At 42.1% G+C, this 16,019-nt stretch overlaps 1 protein-coding gene across 1 annotated transcript in view; it reads left to right on the top strand.

Moving 5' to 3' along the window:
* Positions 1–16,019, top strand: part of adamtsl5 (ADAMTS like 5) — a 41,648-nt gene that overhangs the window by 19,710 nt on the left and 5,919 nt on the right. The window contains exons 3-10 of the mRNA XM_061738461.1: positions 457–617; positions 1,122–1,182; positions 3,419–3,524; positions 3,908–4,035; positions 7,958–8,081; positions 10,975–11,061; positions 11,583–11,746; positions 11,831–12,038. Coding sequence (XP_061594445.1) covers positions 457–617; positions 1,122–1,182; positions 3,419–3,524; positions 3,908–4,035; positions 7,958–8,081; positions 10,975–11,061; positions 11,583–11,746; positions 11,831–12,038 — 1,039 coding nt within the window. The remainder of the gene's footprint in view (positions 1–456; positions 618–1,121; positions 1,183–3,418; positions 3,525–3,907; positions 4,036–7,957; positions 8,082–10,974; positions 11,062–11,582; positions 11,747–11,830; positions 12,039–16,019) is intronic.

Genomic DNA, 16,019 nt, shown 5'->3' with positions numbered 1-16,019 from the left:
CCGACCGGCGGAGTTAGTTGTGGGCGTGGTTTCACGCATCGGAGGCCAACCGATGTAAATAGCATTTTGGTTACGTAACGACGGGAGCAGAATCTGAACGGCTCGTAGAAGTCACATCACACTGGACGGCTCACCCGGGCGGCTGTACAGACTCTGCAGAATTTAGTTGCTTTCCTCCTTCTCTGAGTTGGCAGGCTGAGGGGAGACCGCTTTATATATGTTAAAGCAAGAAAAAATGTGTTTTTCATAAAAGGTCCCCTTTAAAATAAACTTTAGCATTTTATTCACTGCTTACAACATTTGTGCTGATAAACTGCTCTCACTGTGACCACAATCAAATCTGTCCAGTTGCACTTGACTGTGTTTAAAGTTTAAAGTGTTTTCTTGGACCGGCTGCCGGGACATTGGGCCGCCAGGTTCGGGACTTGTGTTCACGGTTATGTCTGGCTGTTTCAGGACTCCTGGGTTTCTTCATGGGGCCCTTGGCCGGAGCGCCCGGCCCGTGCCCGGCGGCAGCTGCCCTCCAGGAACGGCTGGGCTGCGTGGGCCGGCTGGTCCGTGTGCTCACGCAGCTGCGGGGGCGGGGCCTCGGTGCGCACGCGCACCTGCATCACCAGGTAAGAGGCTTGCAAGCAGGAAGAACTGAACTGAACTGAAGACGCATTTACCACCATTTTTAGTCTCTTTACAAATGTAACTCCATGCATCTGCAGCACCTTGAGGTTTTTTTTTTTTAATTGATAAGAAATGTCTTATTTTTACATCAACTTGTAACCATGTGAGTCCTTCTCCTACAACACCACTTCCTGACAATCTAATGCAAGTTGACTATTATCTGCAGTAAAAACATTACTCTATGATGATAAATGGAGTTGAACTGGTTGATTTTTGTAGTAAGTTTATAATAGCAAGATAAATGTAAATATTTTACATAATGTACATAATTGACCATACTGAAAGCCCATTTCCAATGAAAAATTATGGGGTTTTTTTGGTTTTATTTTAAGGATCCTGTTTATTCATTCTATTCATTTGTTCATTACACCAAAGCAACCTAATTGTTCCTTCGTGCAGCTTTCTGCTTATTTACTACCACAGCTTTCTTTTTTTCTGTGATCCAGAAACCCGGTTGGGGGGCCGTGTGCCGGAGATCCCAGACAATACAAGATCTGCAACGCCAAGGTCAGTTCTGCACAACAGTACAAAAGATGGACTTTCCACAGTGACAGTTTAGAACAATGGCAGATATATGCTCTACAGATAGGTCATATAGGTGTGTTCAGGGTAGGTGTAGCAGCTGAGGACTTTCAGGGTGTGATGTGGAGTTTCACCCACTGATTAACTGGAGTCTTAACTGAAGCCAGGGATTTCACGCAATCCTGCAGCAGTCAGCTCTGAGACCTATAACTGTACTGAAACTTGCTGTGAGGTCATGGATGGTGCGTCAGGCATGGTGTGTGTGTGTGTGTGTGTGTGGGTGTGTTTGGACAGGAAGTTCCTGTGACCCATGCTGACTGATGGAAAAACACACAGATAAGTCACAGCACGTTTAAGGCGGTTGCACGTGTGTGCTTGTGGCAGTCTGTTCGTTTGTAAGCTCAGATCTTCCAGTGAACAAAAATCCAGACATTTCTTTTTGATGCATCCTCTTTATAGTGAGGAAATTATATCAATCTACATAATGTCACGCCAGTTCACAGGGAGACATTAAATATATTCGTACTCCTTTAACAGCAAGATACATAGGCTGCGTCCGAAATTGCATACTTCCACCCTAATGACTATGCAAAATGAGTATGCGAGATCTTTTAGTCCGTCCGAAACATTAGAACGTACTCAATAGTAGCTCTATCCATACTCATTCCGGATCATTTTTTTAGTGTGGATTGTTGGACACTAGCCGAGCAGAAACTTCCCACAATGCAATGCAGCGGCGTGATACGTATATGTCATAAGTATAATATTAAGTATAATAATATTAATATTATAATATTCGTATTTAATAATATTATATAATGTCATCTTGTTTCGGGCCAGAATAAACGGGAAAGAGCGGAGCGGTGCTGCTATGGCTGCTGTGACAGGTTACCATGGTAACAACTCCCCCCCTCCCTACGGCAGGAAGTGCTGTGTGCGCTCTTAATAATACGTCCGAATTAATGCACACTACTGATATTTACTCAAAAGTGTGCCGAATTTAAGTATACTTTTTAGTATATACTTTTTAGTATGGCATTTCGGACGCACCGATCGATTTTTCAGTTTGGAAGCCTGGAGCAGTCAGATGTTAACACGATGCCGAGGAGCAAAGACATCAGAGATTATTTTAAACAAGCCATTGCTGCTGCCCATACACATAGGATGTTTTATAAGGTCATTTCCAAATATTTCTGAGAATAAACCGTGCAACACATGCGTGGTCTGGCTGAATGTGTCTAACACGTGAAAGTAAACGACCCATTAGATCTTCAAGTTTGACCAGCGTTAATCCTTTAAAACGTGTCGACTGAATCACAGCAGAGCATTCAGTGTGTTGTGACTGCGTGGTGCTGCAGCCTAGATAAATAATTAGAGTCACACTGGTCACACATTAATAATAACCACAATTCACCTGACTACTAATTCATGAACGAGAAAAAAAAATCAAAGGACTATTGGCTACTCGTGCCGTGGAAGGAATGTATCACCTAAGGGGGGCGCAGAAGCAAATCAGAAGCAATTAATTCATCAAAATCGCTTAGAGGAGATAAATAATGACATCAGTGATCATAATGGCATAGCTGTGGGCGAGAGAGTGTCACATGACCATCATTAGGTATCATCTGCAGCTCTCTGAGCAGTTTGGTTATAAAATTAGGACTTAAGAGATATGTGACTGGAGCACCCATGTTTGGACGTAGAGTGAAGAAAAACACTAAATGTTCTTAAATATCCTGTTTTGCACAAATTAGACTAAATATTAGGTCGTACTAATTTAATGGCATTTAAGGGCCTGCGTGGCCACCCTCGCCTTCATGCTCACTTATTCACAAGTGGAAAACATTGAAGAACGTTCCCCGGAGTGAACGGGAGTCTATGTCAAGGTCAGATTGTGAAATGCTCAGACGTGCATAAACAAATTCGCCTAATTTTGATAAACTAAAGCAAAACTATAAGGAAAAATGGGCCAAAGTTCCTTCACAATGAAAGGAGAGACTGATAACACTGAATGGAAGATGTTTACTTCGAGTTGCAGCTTTTACAAGTTGTTCAATCTCGGGGTTTACTTTCAGGCCCTGCTGCTTAGTGTCAGCTCGGTTTCTGTTAGCCTATTTTCCGCCCTGGTAAGAACCGGGTGATGCTTTATCACGTCCTGACATAGAAACCTCGTTGGGTTATTGATGGCATCATCGTGTACGACGTGTACTGGTGTGTGCAGGAGTGTCCCCCTGGCTCGGAGGATTTCCGGGAGATGCAGTGTGCCGTCTTCAACGACAGACCGCTGGTGGCGGGAAATTCCTTCAAGTGGAGCGTCTTTAATGGAGGTCAGCCAGACAAATGCACATTTAAAGGAGTAGTTGCTTTTCTACAGTATCTAATTGCAGTTAGAGGCCCAAATACCAGTACTCCACTATCACCAATAAGCCTTTTTCAACAAAGCTGTCATTATATTCGTCTTCTGAAAGTTTTTTGTGCTGTTTTATCATTGCATTAGAAAATGTTCATTTTCTTTTTCCGGCAGAACTCTTTCTTGTTATGAATTAATGAATCAGCCACACTATTGACGATATGTCATTTACTCAAGTGAATCTTTGTCCCGTCCCATTCCTGTCTCCATTTCCTCCTCGGTTTTACCTCCTTCCTGTCTCTTTGCTTCCCCTGTTTTCCCATTATAAAACATATACTGACTGAAGTTCTGCTCTGCCAGGCTCCAACCCGTGTGAGCTCAGCTGCCTGGCCTTGGGACACAACTTCTACTACAACTTCGGCCACGTGCTCGACGGCACAGCGTGCGACAAGGAGGGAGGAGTGATGTGTGTCGGCGGACGCTGCCTGGTGAGTGGCAACAACACTGAATACTTTTATATTGTTTTCTTTTCTTTTCATTCATTAATTCATTAATTAATTAATTAGTTCGTTCGTTCGTTCGTTTGTTCGTTCGTTCCTTCGTTTGTTCCTTGATTCGTTTGTTCCTTGATTCGTTCGTTCCTTCGTTCGTTCCTTCGTTCGTTCCTTCGTTCGTTCCTTCGTTCGTTCCTTCGTTCGTTCCTTCGTTCGCTCGCTCGCTCACTCACTCACTCACTCACTCACTCACTCACTCACTCACTCACTCACTCACTCACTCACTCACTCTTCTGGGAGTAGTGGCCGACACATCAAAAAAGGCAACAAAATAAAAACTCCTTTTTGGGGAAATATTTCTTTGCAGTCTAAATCAATTTAAAAGATCCATTTATAGATAGAAAGAAAACCAAATAATCATCATAAACAGTCTTTATAAAACAATATCACTCCAGGAACATAAGTAGTGTAAGTAATAACAAACAGTAATCGTTGTTATGACACATCACACCTCCACAAATGTTGCCAATGTCAATTTCTCCCGCATACAGAGATTTCTTCGTATTTTTAGACTCCTCTAATGTTGTGATTTACTGTAGATGATGGGTTGGTAGTTCAAGGTGTCAGCTTGTTTCTTTTATACCCTAATGTGTGAGTTTCAGGAAGAACAAAGTCTGTGCTTTAGCGGCATCGATTTACAGATACTTCTGTATTTACTTCTGTAAATCGATACCGCACTCTAGAGTTGGACCCAACTGATTGATTTCATGAAAGCTGAAATCAATATGATGGAATGATTACTTTAACATGTGTTTAAATCGCCATGGTAACAGTAGTTATAGTCATTAATTATTACTTTATCAATCTCAGTTACAATAAGTCCTCCAGTTTAAAAAAGGCATAAGAGGCAGCCAATATACACTGGAGTGACCTCACAGAAGTCCTCCATCCATCCATCCATCCATCCATCCATCCATCCCCCCCTCCTTCCAGGTGTAAACCCTGGACAGGTCACCTGTCTGCCACATTGTCCTCAGACAGTTGTTTGAGTTTTGTGTCCATGCAAGTCTTATATTGTAAGTGTTTCACCTATCAGTCACCCAAATGTAGAAAAAATTGACAGGACATATCTGAAAAGAAAATGATCCAAAGTTTTTTTTTTCTTTCCCTCCTTCGTTCATTAACTTCAGTTTCTCAATTCTAGTAATGTGACGTAGATTTCAGAGAAACTACACTACGAGCTGTGTGAAGCTATTTCTCCCAGCTCTCCCATTCTGTTGAAGAATAACTGATGTTGACCGCTCTGACAAGGCTCTCTGGAGAACTGAACTCCATGCTGAGTGTTGGGGCCAGAGTGCACTCATCAGTTTGGACTGCAGCCTTCAGCTTCGGCTCAGCTCCACTCCCAGCTGGTCCTCTGCTCTCAGGACTGCCCCACCCTGTTGGAAATGCACACATATCTGCAGAACACACAACACAAAGAAATACTCGTCTGCTAAAAGAGGGAACGCTCACTGTCAGAGCTTTATTTAGCTTAATACAGCTCACCATTAAGATAGATGCATGTCTGCGTTTACATGCGTCCACCTGTGAGAGTCTATGTGTACATGTTCACATGTGGCATGTGGTGTAAATAAGTGGATTTATGGGCTTCATCAGAGCAGCTCAGGCTTGAAACAGGAAGCAGATGCGGCTGCAGCTGGTGTAGAGGACGGCAGGTCACAAACTAACATCATGCTGCAGAACGAACACATGGACAATTTGAAGACTATATGTGTATGCGTGTGCTTGCCAAAGAGGTGGATCCTTTAAAACAAGCACAACAGAAGGCGGAAAAATTCTGTTTTATCAAAAAGAAAAACACCTAGTATAAAATCTCTAATGGACAGCGAGCAAAATGCCAGTAACACCGTACAAACTGCACCTCTGTGGGTAAGTAGTTCGGGTGGAGGTCAGAAAGTTACACACCATCTTTCTAGATTCAGAGAAAGCGTATAACAGAGTGCTAAAGGAAGAATTGTGGTATTGTAATTTGGAGTGGAAGAAAATATTTCAGAATAGTACATGGTATGTATGAGGGCAGCATGACAACGATGAAGTGCAAAGTAGGAGTGATGGGATGGTTTCAAGTGGAAGTGGGACTGCATCAAGGATTGGGCATGAGCCCCTTCTTCTTTGCCATGATTTAAGATGGTTAGATTGACAGCTGAGGCCAGACAGGAGTCGCCATGGACGGTGATGTCTGCTGAGCACATCTGTACTTAGCCGGGAGCAAGTCGCAGAAAGACAGAATACATATGTGTAAAGGGAGGGGAAGTAGGTAAAATGGTGAATATGCACAGAGAAAAGGAGCTCCAGAAGTTTAAATACTTGGACTCAACTGTTAACAGTTACTGTAGAAGACAAGTGAAGATGAAGTCCAGGTAGGGTTTGGAGAGGGGAGGGAAGAGTGTCCGTGATTGTCTCTGATAAAACAGCAGCAGTGAGAGTAAAGGGAAAGAATTACAAGACAGTCATCAGACCAGCTCTTTTACATGGTTTGGAGACATCACTGACCAAGAGGCAGGAAGCTGAGCTGGAGGTGGTGGAGATGAAGATGTCATGGTTTTCTCACATCGCAGCCAGCGTTTGATGTCTCAGAGAGGAATGAAGAGAGGCGAGACTGAGCCGGTTTGGATACATAAAGAGGAGGGATAGTGGCAAAGGGATGCTGGAAATGAAGCTGCCAGGCTGGAGACAAAGAGGATGAGAAAGAGAAAATCCCTTAATGTGGCGGGAGAGGATATGCAGGTAGTTGGTGTACATCTACAAAGTAAGTACAACCTCCTAAGTAAGTAATCCCAATACTGGTCCGGCAACTTGGTTTCCTAAAAGGAAAAAAAAAAAGTCCAGACTTGTCCCCAGACCACTAAGGCCTTGTCGTCAAACTATTTGCATTGAATATTTGGATTGAAATGATTCATGATTTTTATCATTGAACTCCTTCTCAACATTCTTTGCAACTAGGGATATAATTATCAGATTTTTCTTTTTTAGTAAATAAGTTATAACTACCCCAAAACAGCTATGAAAATGGTCTATTTTGGATCTAAAACCGTAAAGACTAAAAAGCAAACACAATTTTGTGTTTAGCACAAATGTTATCAGGCACTCAACATACTTGAGCCTGTTGCTATTTTTAGTCAGTAAACTTGACTGTGCCTGAGAGAAAACTGCTTTGATGTAATAAATATAACTATCCGTTGCAAATTGTAGCCATTACTGACTTTGTACATAAAAACGAATGGGTCATAAATCTACCTCATCCTTAAAGTTACATAAACACAGATGCGAGTGTCGGTACTCTGGGTTACCTCACCAGAGAGGACTCATTTCCTCTTGGGTGCTGGGAGAGTTTTGTGTCTTCAAAGGGGCTTAGCGAGCTGATTGTAGGTTCGCTAGATTGTTGCTCTCTTGCAGCGGAGCCTCCCCCTCGATTAACTTGCTCTGCAGAGATGGAGCTGACGGCCAGCAGAGAAAGCAGCCGCTGTGATCCGTCCAGCAACCAGACAGAAACACACACATGAGCCACCAGCTCATCCTCCCGGCTCTTTGCTTTAACATTCTAACATTTACAGAGCCAACCCTCCAATGTCTGCCTGCTCCATAAGACTCAAAAAACTCCTCTTCTTCTGCAGAGTAAATGTTTGTAAGAGAGGGGGAAATAACAGTGAAAAGCAAATAAGAGAAAGAGACACAGGGGGAAATGAACTGAGGCCTCATAGTACTGAAAGCGAATCGATGGCAAAGGCAAGACAAAAGAGCGGGTGGGAGTTTCTTGGCATCGCATGTCTAAAAAGTGAGGCTTGGTGGCCTTTTATCACTGTCAGACATCCAGCAAGACCAGACTTTGAGCGTGTGTTTGTGTGTCATACAGAAGCCGGGCTGCGACTCCGTCTTTGGTTCGAAGCAGCAGGAGGACGCATGCATGGTGTGTGGAGGAAAAAACACCACCTGCCTGCACCACAAGAGTGTGTACCAAAGCAACGATCTGGAGGCAGGTAGGGAATACACACGTACAGTATATATACCACACACAAACATCAGAAAGATCTCTGTAAGCAAGAACTGCTGCACTTTTCAACCAAAAAGGTGAAGACGAGTTCCATCAAAACCGCTGAAGCTTTGTTACGCCATTGTTGTTCAGTTACTATCATCTTATAAATCAAAGAGGAGATTTTATACCTGTTTTCAAAACAACTAAAACAACTTCATGTGGTCTTAAAGAAATATCTGTGACAGCCATTGGTCAAAACACAGGCTTGCAGAACTCATTATTCCTGTGCTTTGCCTTTTCAACCATGTGATTTAAGCTCAAGTTTAAGAGTCAGGTTTGGGGGGCGGAGTCAGCCAGCACACTTCAAGCCACACCCTCTTCCACATGATGTGTCTCTGTTGAAATCAGAATTTTACACCACCACCTCCGTAGCACAGCAGATGCAGCAGGGCGTGAAGTTTGGTGGTGATAATGATGACGCTCAATACGGTACTTTAGTGATTGTGATGTAACAGTGGCCCCAAGATTTGAACAGCTCTTCATGACATATTTTGAGCCTAAAAAGGCCCCAAAGTGAGATAGTTGTGTTTTGTCTGGCTTTTGGATTTGGTGGTCACTTCAGAAAGTCGACTATTTGCTCTCAAGCATGACATTTTCTTGAATAGTGGATAATATTTCTCTTTACTATCCACTAATGATTCCAGAGTTTGTAGCTGTAACTCGAGCTTTATCACGCTGTGAAATAAGTGTGTTAGAAATTCAAGTTTGTCCATGTATAGAACACATTTTGTATCGGTGAAAACAATCATGAAATTACACAAAAACACTACTAGTCCGTTTCCACCAAGTAGAACAGCACAGTAAACATTTATTTGGGTTTTCATCATCAAAAGTTGAAAACTGTCACTAATAAGGCCGCTGTACTGGTCTTTGTCCCCCTGCTCTCGTTACACTGCAGGTGGAGCTAGAAATGCTGCAGTCAGTTGATTGATGGACAAAGTTTCTTCCATGTGACATGGAGATAAACACAAGATTCCCCCGTGTTTTTCCCTGAATGACAGACTACAATGGGCTGGATGTCGTTCACTGTTGTTTTTCTTACTGACTGGACACCTGCGAAGCGCGGGTTTGATGCTGCTCTGCATAGCAGAGTTAGAGCCATCAGACCAAACACCTGGCAGTGGAAACGCTAGCTGGACCACGGCTTGCAGACCACCGCTGTGTCGTACCGACCAAAACTGAGCTTTACCTCTAATTGGGAACATGGATTAAGACAACGGATGTGCCTTTGGGAACGTCTGTTCACAGGCACAAAGCAGAAATCTACACAGAAAACCCCAAAGCTCGCACACTGTCTGTGAAAACTCCCTCACTAATCAAACTGTCCAATCAGAGAGCAGATGGTTTGTTACCTTCAGCTTTTCTGTTGGCCCTTAGAGTGAACTTTCTTAGAGTAAGAATAAAGTTACTGAGCACCTCACATGTGTTGACATTCATGTAAATATATACCTCTTGTTTCCACAATATCAGAACATCAAACTCTCCTGATTTGCATAGGTGCTCACACTTTTGTCCATCTTCAAGTCTACATCAGCAGGGATGGATGCTGATGCAGGTTATGAATGTTAGACAGTTATAACTTCTAGTGCTTGATAGGAAATTGTAGATTTGAAGTCATGTCATGCTATATCTTCAGGACTCCAAACTTAACTAATTCAAAGTAAATATATTTACTATGACGCTGCAGTGCATGAACAGCATTGATCCTAGATGTGTATGATGAGGCCTCTCCTGATCGTAGTGTGATCTTTAAACCCTGGCCTCCAATTTTACCTTATTACAAACAGTATCTATTTTAAGATATCCCTCCATGTTCTTCTTCATATTTAAGTCCAGTTTGAGAAGGTGGTCCTTTTTTTGCCCAAACATTTGTCTAAATCATCTTGGGACAAGGCTTTCACAAGGACAGTGGCCATGTCCAAGTTAGCAACGGTAACTAAGGGAGGCGGGGCTTAGCGATAGATCAGGATGAATGCAGCTAGAAAGCTGGGCTCAGGGGACATCTGCTAACCTGACAGTTCGATTCTTAGCCTCGCAGCCCATATGTTGGAGTGTCCTTGGACAAGATAATGATCCCTGTGTTGCCTCTGATGCATTTATTGGTGTGTGATTACCTGCATGACCTGAATGTATCGGTATCTACCTGCATAGACTGAGAGGGTGTAATATGGTGGTGAAGCACTTTCATAGATCAACAAGACTAGCGAGGTGCTGTATAAGTGCAGTCAGTTTACCATGACACATATGTCAGACTGGAGTTGAGACCATGTTGGCAGTGATGAGACACACAAACAGAAGGTAACCGACACCTCCGGGGTGTAACCTGAACTGGGACTGGGGTCCACAGCGGTGGCTTCCTTGCACGACTCTGACAGATCGAGCACAGGGCCACAATGGCTCAGATTGAGCAGGAAGAAACAGGCTGATAATGGACACTTTGTTTGGGTGACTTAACAGCCTTGGGAGTTGTTCGTCCTGCCTGCAGCTGTGTTTCCCAACAGACTGAGCACCGATGGAGGGCGGCTGCACAAAAAGACTCCTCCTAAGATCAGAAGGCTAACAGCGTCAATCTCACATTACATTCACCTCCTGTTTTTTTCCATCGTTCTAGAAAAAACTGGAGTGTTTTGATTTGTTTTTTAGTGATTTGTTCATTTAGCTTCTTTTTTTCAGTGATCGCAATTATACTCCTACGGATGTCCCTGACCTAATTTATGAGACATAATAAAGAAAGACACACATTGGTCTCACTTTTAGTAAACTGATAGAAAAGTACTTGAGTTGAACTGAAAAACGAAGAACAAAAAACAACCTTTCTAAATGTTTCTGTTTGCTAGGTGGGCCTTTCGGATACAACGAAGTTGCTATGATACCAGCTGGAGCCACTCACATCCGAGTCACAGATAACAGCAAGAATTATCTTGGTAAAACTCGCACGCACGCACGCACGCACGCACGCACGCACACACACACGCACGCACACACGCATCCACACATTTTTACATCCTCTCCCCAGAGACAAGAGTCCTCAACGGTCCCATCTGCTTTCTTGATCCCCGGTGTGTTTACCAAACAACATAATCACCAGGGAGATCTATTCTCATCCTTGTTTATTAGACCTAAAAAAAAATGGATTCCCAAAATGGTACATAGTGTGGTTTGGAAAAGGACTCTGCTAAAGACTATCTGACCACAGGAGCGAAGCAGGTGAAGGTACTTGTTTCCATTTCATGTCATGGAAAATCCCTCTCCAACACACCGGGAAGAAAACAGCTGCCGTAAAGCAGCCTGTTGTCGTATTTCTCCCTTTGACCCATTTCCTTTGATTTAGTTTGACCTATTTCACAGAAAGTGAGTTACTATAATATTTGCCATTTTGATTTATTCTTCAAACCTTCATAACTTCAAATAACTAATTTTCTCCAATCTTCCTATCTTTACGCAGCTCTGCAGAATGGTCACTCCCAGTTTGTGATCAATGGAAACTGGAAGATCAGTGTTCCTGGTGAGTACAAGGTAGCCGGGACCAAGTTACTGTACCGGCGCTCTGCAGACACTTGGGAGAGTTTTGAGGTGCCAGGACCCACCCAGGAAGACCTCCACATAATGGTAAGGATCCCAGAGGATGCTGCTAACAGGTCCGGGGAGAGCCGGGGACTGTGTACATGTTTCCATGCTCTTTTCTGTGTACAGGTTTTGGCCACCGACACAAACACAGGGATCGAGTACGAGTACTGGCTGCCACCAGATCAGTACGCTCTCCACCACGGGAGGAGGAGCCCACTGCGTCAGCCTCACCACACTGCCACTTACTTCCCTTGGAATCAACCTGCCACTACAACCATAACCACCAGCACCAGCACCATCCGGCCTCCCCAAAGCAGTACCCGACCCCACTGGTGTAAGACGTTCTCTCAGCTTCACTTATGTCCTTACAAGGAAAGTCCTAGATCAGGGGTCGGGGAAGATTTTTTTTTTCATTATGCACTTCGAGGAAAAAGTCGAAATGTCGAGAAAAAAGTCAAAATTTCGAGAAAAGAGTCGAAATGTCAAGATTAATGTTGAAGTACAATCTTGAGAAAAAAGTCGAAATGCAGATAAAAAAGTCGAAATGTCAAGATTAATATTGAAGTACAATCTTGAGAGAAATGTCGAGAAAAAAGTCGAGAAAAAAGTAGAAATGTTGAGAAAAAAGTCGAAATGTCGAGATTAATGTTGAAGTACAATCTCGAGAAAAAAGTCAAAATGTCGAGAAAAAAGTCAAAATTTCGAGGAAAAAGTCGAAATGTCGAGCTCCAGGAGCCACTAAGGCGGCGCTAAAGAGCCGCATGCGGCTCTAGAGCCGCGGGTTGCCGACCCCCGTCCTAGATGAAAGCATGAGTTTGAAAGGAAAGAAAGTATTCCCAGAATCTAGTTATCTTCCTGTCAAAGTAATTCAAAATTCCATTAAAGTTGAAGAAATCGTCAATGTTGTGTTTTACAACAGCGCAAAGCAAATTCAGAGATTTGCACTGAAGATGTTATATGTGTTAGAAAACAGCTGCTAAAAATATAATATAAATATAAGTGTTAAACTGTTTTTCTGTTTAGGACTTTTAGATCGCGTCAAACATCAGGGCTTCATCTCGTATTGGTGTTGTGTTTTACCGTAATCAAAAGCTAACCCTGCTAAATACATCATGATATTATATGTAGCTCTACTAGTGTTATAAGTTATTCCAGGACATACAAGTCTGGGTATCTAGCGTTCTGTCTGATAACCAGCTACAGATGCTCTGGGTTCATCACAAAAATGCATCTTCCTGGACGCCAGAATTGTAGAACCCGTGAATAATGATAAGAAGAAGAATTGGGTTAATGTTGTAAAGATAATAGCTGATAGCTGCACAACGGATTTATGCACGGTGGATAAAAGAGCCAAGTTGATGATTTTGTTTAGTTTCAGTTGCATTGATTACAGGAAAATCCACTCTGCAAAGATATATTAATGTACATGTAGCAGCATTTTAAGGTCTCTTACAGTTTTTATTCACTTTTGACATCAGTCCAGAGAACCAGTAGAGATGTACTTTGAAAAATCTTTATTTTTGAGTGAAGATCTTTTTCTCTGTTTGCTTCGAACATTTACAAGTGGGTTATAGATCCATTTCTTTGCACTTTCGGGTCAACCACATCTGGGTAGTAATGGCTGCTCATTGGCACCAGTGGGCCAGCTGTGCATCTTTTACCATATACTTATGGTTCAAAGCATTTTATTTTTATTTTTTTATTGAACTCCTTTTCATTTCTTTTCCTTTTCATTAGTTCCTTTTCATAACAACACAGTTCAAGACCATATTTTGTTTAATTGTAAATATTTACCTCACCCTGAGACACTGCAGGACAAGTTTGTTTGTATAGAACATTTATGCAACCTTGCAATTCAATGTGCTTTACAAGGTTAATGAATACTTGAAAAATAAAGAGAAAACAAAAGAGAGGGAAAAAGATGATGAGTCACAGTGCAGTGACATAATAATCTGTTGAGCATAAAGGCTGGGTGCTGCTTCTTCATGTCTTCAGGTGTTCTGGTTCAGGACTGCTCCGAGAGGTCTGGATGGTTGATATGACATCAGCAACCTGATGGATTTTGGTTCTAAACCATTCAGTGATTTATAAACTAACAGAAGTATTTTAAAGTCTATTCTCTGAGGTACAGGGGCCAGTGTGAAGATCTCAGAACTGGAGTGATGGGGTCCACTTTGTTAGTTCTGGTGAGAACTCGGGCAGTAGCATTCTGGATCAACCGTAGCTGTCTGATTGACTTTTACATAGACCCATGAAGACACTGTTTCAGTAATCAATACGACTGAAGATAAATGCCTGGATTTCGGGCCTCATCAGGGGTTTGTAGCGGTAATACCTGAAGCTCTGTGCTGACTCTTAGACGCTCTTCTTTTGGTCCAGAAACAACTACAGTTTTGTTTTTGTCCAACTGAAGAAAATGATGTTACATCCATTCATTATGAGTCATTATTCATCTACTCAACGCTTGTATGGGCTCATGGTGACATTGTAATGTAAAGTTGTGTGTCATCTGCATAGTTATGGTAAGTTATCTTGTTTATTATTATCTGAGCTAGCGGAAACATGTAGATGTTTAATAGGAGGGGTCCTAGGATAGAACTTTGGGGAACCCCACATGTAATTTTTGTTGATTCCGATGCGCTACCTGATTGACACAAAGTAATCCATGTCCTTTAAGTAGGACCAAACCAGTCAAGTACTGTGATGGGAAAGTCGGACTCAATTCTCCAATTCCTCTAGCAATATATTATGGCCAATGGTGTTGAATGCTGTGCTGAGGTCCAATAATACCAGCACTTGGTTCTTCCACAGTCTGTGTTTATGTGGATGATATTGAACACCCTGACAAGGGCAGTCTCAGTGATTATTGGGATGGTGTTGAAGATGATGTTTTCGAATATTTCCCATCTTCACAGAGAAACAGCACTTGCACAACAATGCATACAATAACAAAGGGCTTGGATATTTATGATAACAGCTCTATCCTTTATCATTTAGTTTTCCAAAGCCAAATAATATGGCTCACAGCAGCTGTCTAATTTTAAACAAGAAATACTAAGATCTGGATTTTATTACCTATAAACTGGTAGACACATAGTTGTACGATTGAGATGAGATACAATCAGGTACAGTAAGTGCACTGTATAAAGGAGGTGTTAGAGATGATCCACTTTCAGGTCACATGTGATCTGAAGCAGTTTATCTTCCCGCTGACCTCCTTGCTGCTGCTGAGGAATGCAGCTGGCTCCTGTCTCCTGATAAGTCTGCAGTACAAATGTCTCCAATCTCTCTCTAGCCGCTCAAATACTGGTTTTCACATGGAAATGTGCAAGCAACCTGAAATTGTTTACATTCCACCAGACTCCGTCCAATATTGTGCTAAATCTAAGAAGCCTTCCTGGAAATGTTTTCCAACTAGTGGAATTCTGTCAAACACAACTCTGGTTTCATAATATTGTCATAAAAACTGGGTTGTATGTCATGTAATAAGCTTATACATTTTCATGTTACCAGTTATGTTGGATCAGAATATATTGAATTCATAATCCCCGTAATGCTCCTACATCCTCACCCTAATCCCAGTCTTCTTCAGTAACTCTTCTCGCTCTTTATTCTCAAAACAAAATCAGTACAATCTTTACAAGCCAGCCATTCAAAGTTTTTACAGGCACATTCATGGCCTTATGCATAATCATTCTTCTAACCATTTTGTTTTGAGAATTAAAAAGAAAAAATGATGGCACTCACGCAGCACTTCCTCTCAAGGGTCGTTGGCCTTAACAGGGACTTACTGCAGCAGGACTGCATAAACAGAGTGAGAGTGTACGCGTAGGGGGTCTTCGTAGGCACAGATTCTGCTAAGGGACTTGCGTATAGTTCATACCAGTTACAATCTGGCTCTTTTATTTGTGTTTTGTTTTAAATTGAATTATGATGTTGTCTTTCGATACATATGCTCTTTTGTCTTTATCTCATTTAAGCTGCCAAATTCAAGCACTCCAGTTGATTCCTTCATTAAGTCTGTGAGCATCTAGTGAGTAATTGTAGGGTGGATTGAGGTAACGTAAATATGTACATATTCACCTCACCTTTAGTGAGGTGAATTTGACTGATTCATTGATTCCAGTTTTGAGATCATCAGTTTTTGTAGCAGGTATTGATATGGTCGAGATGCTGATGGGCTCCTATGAGCCCATCAGCATCCTATATCCATCCATCCATCCATCCATCCATCCATCAAACTGATGCACTAAAAAGATTTCTGCAAAATCGATTCTGCTTTTATACTATACACATACAGAAACTTTAAGTCACC

This window comes from Cololabis saira, chromosome 2, assembly GCF_033807715.1.
Source record: "Cololabis saira isolate AMF1-May2022 chromosome 2, fColSai1.1, whole genome shotgun sequence".
NCBI lineage: Eukaryota > Metazoa > Chordata > Actinopteri > Beloniformes > Belonidae > Cololabis > Cololabis saira.
The sequence above is the reverse complement of the archived record's forward strand: the minus strand, read 5'-3'. Positions and strand labels throughout refer to the sequence as shown.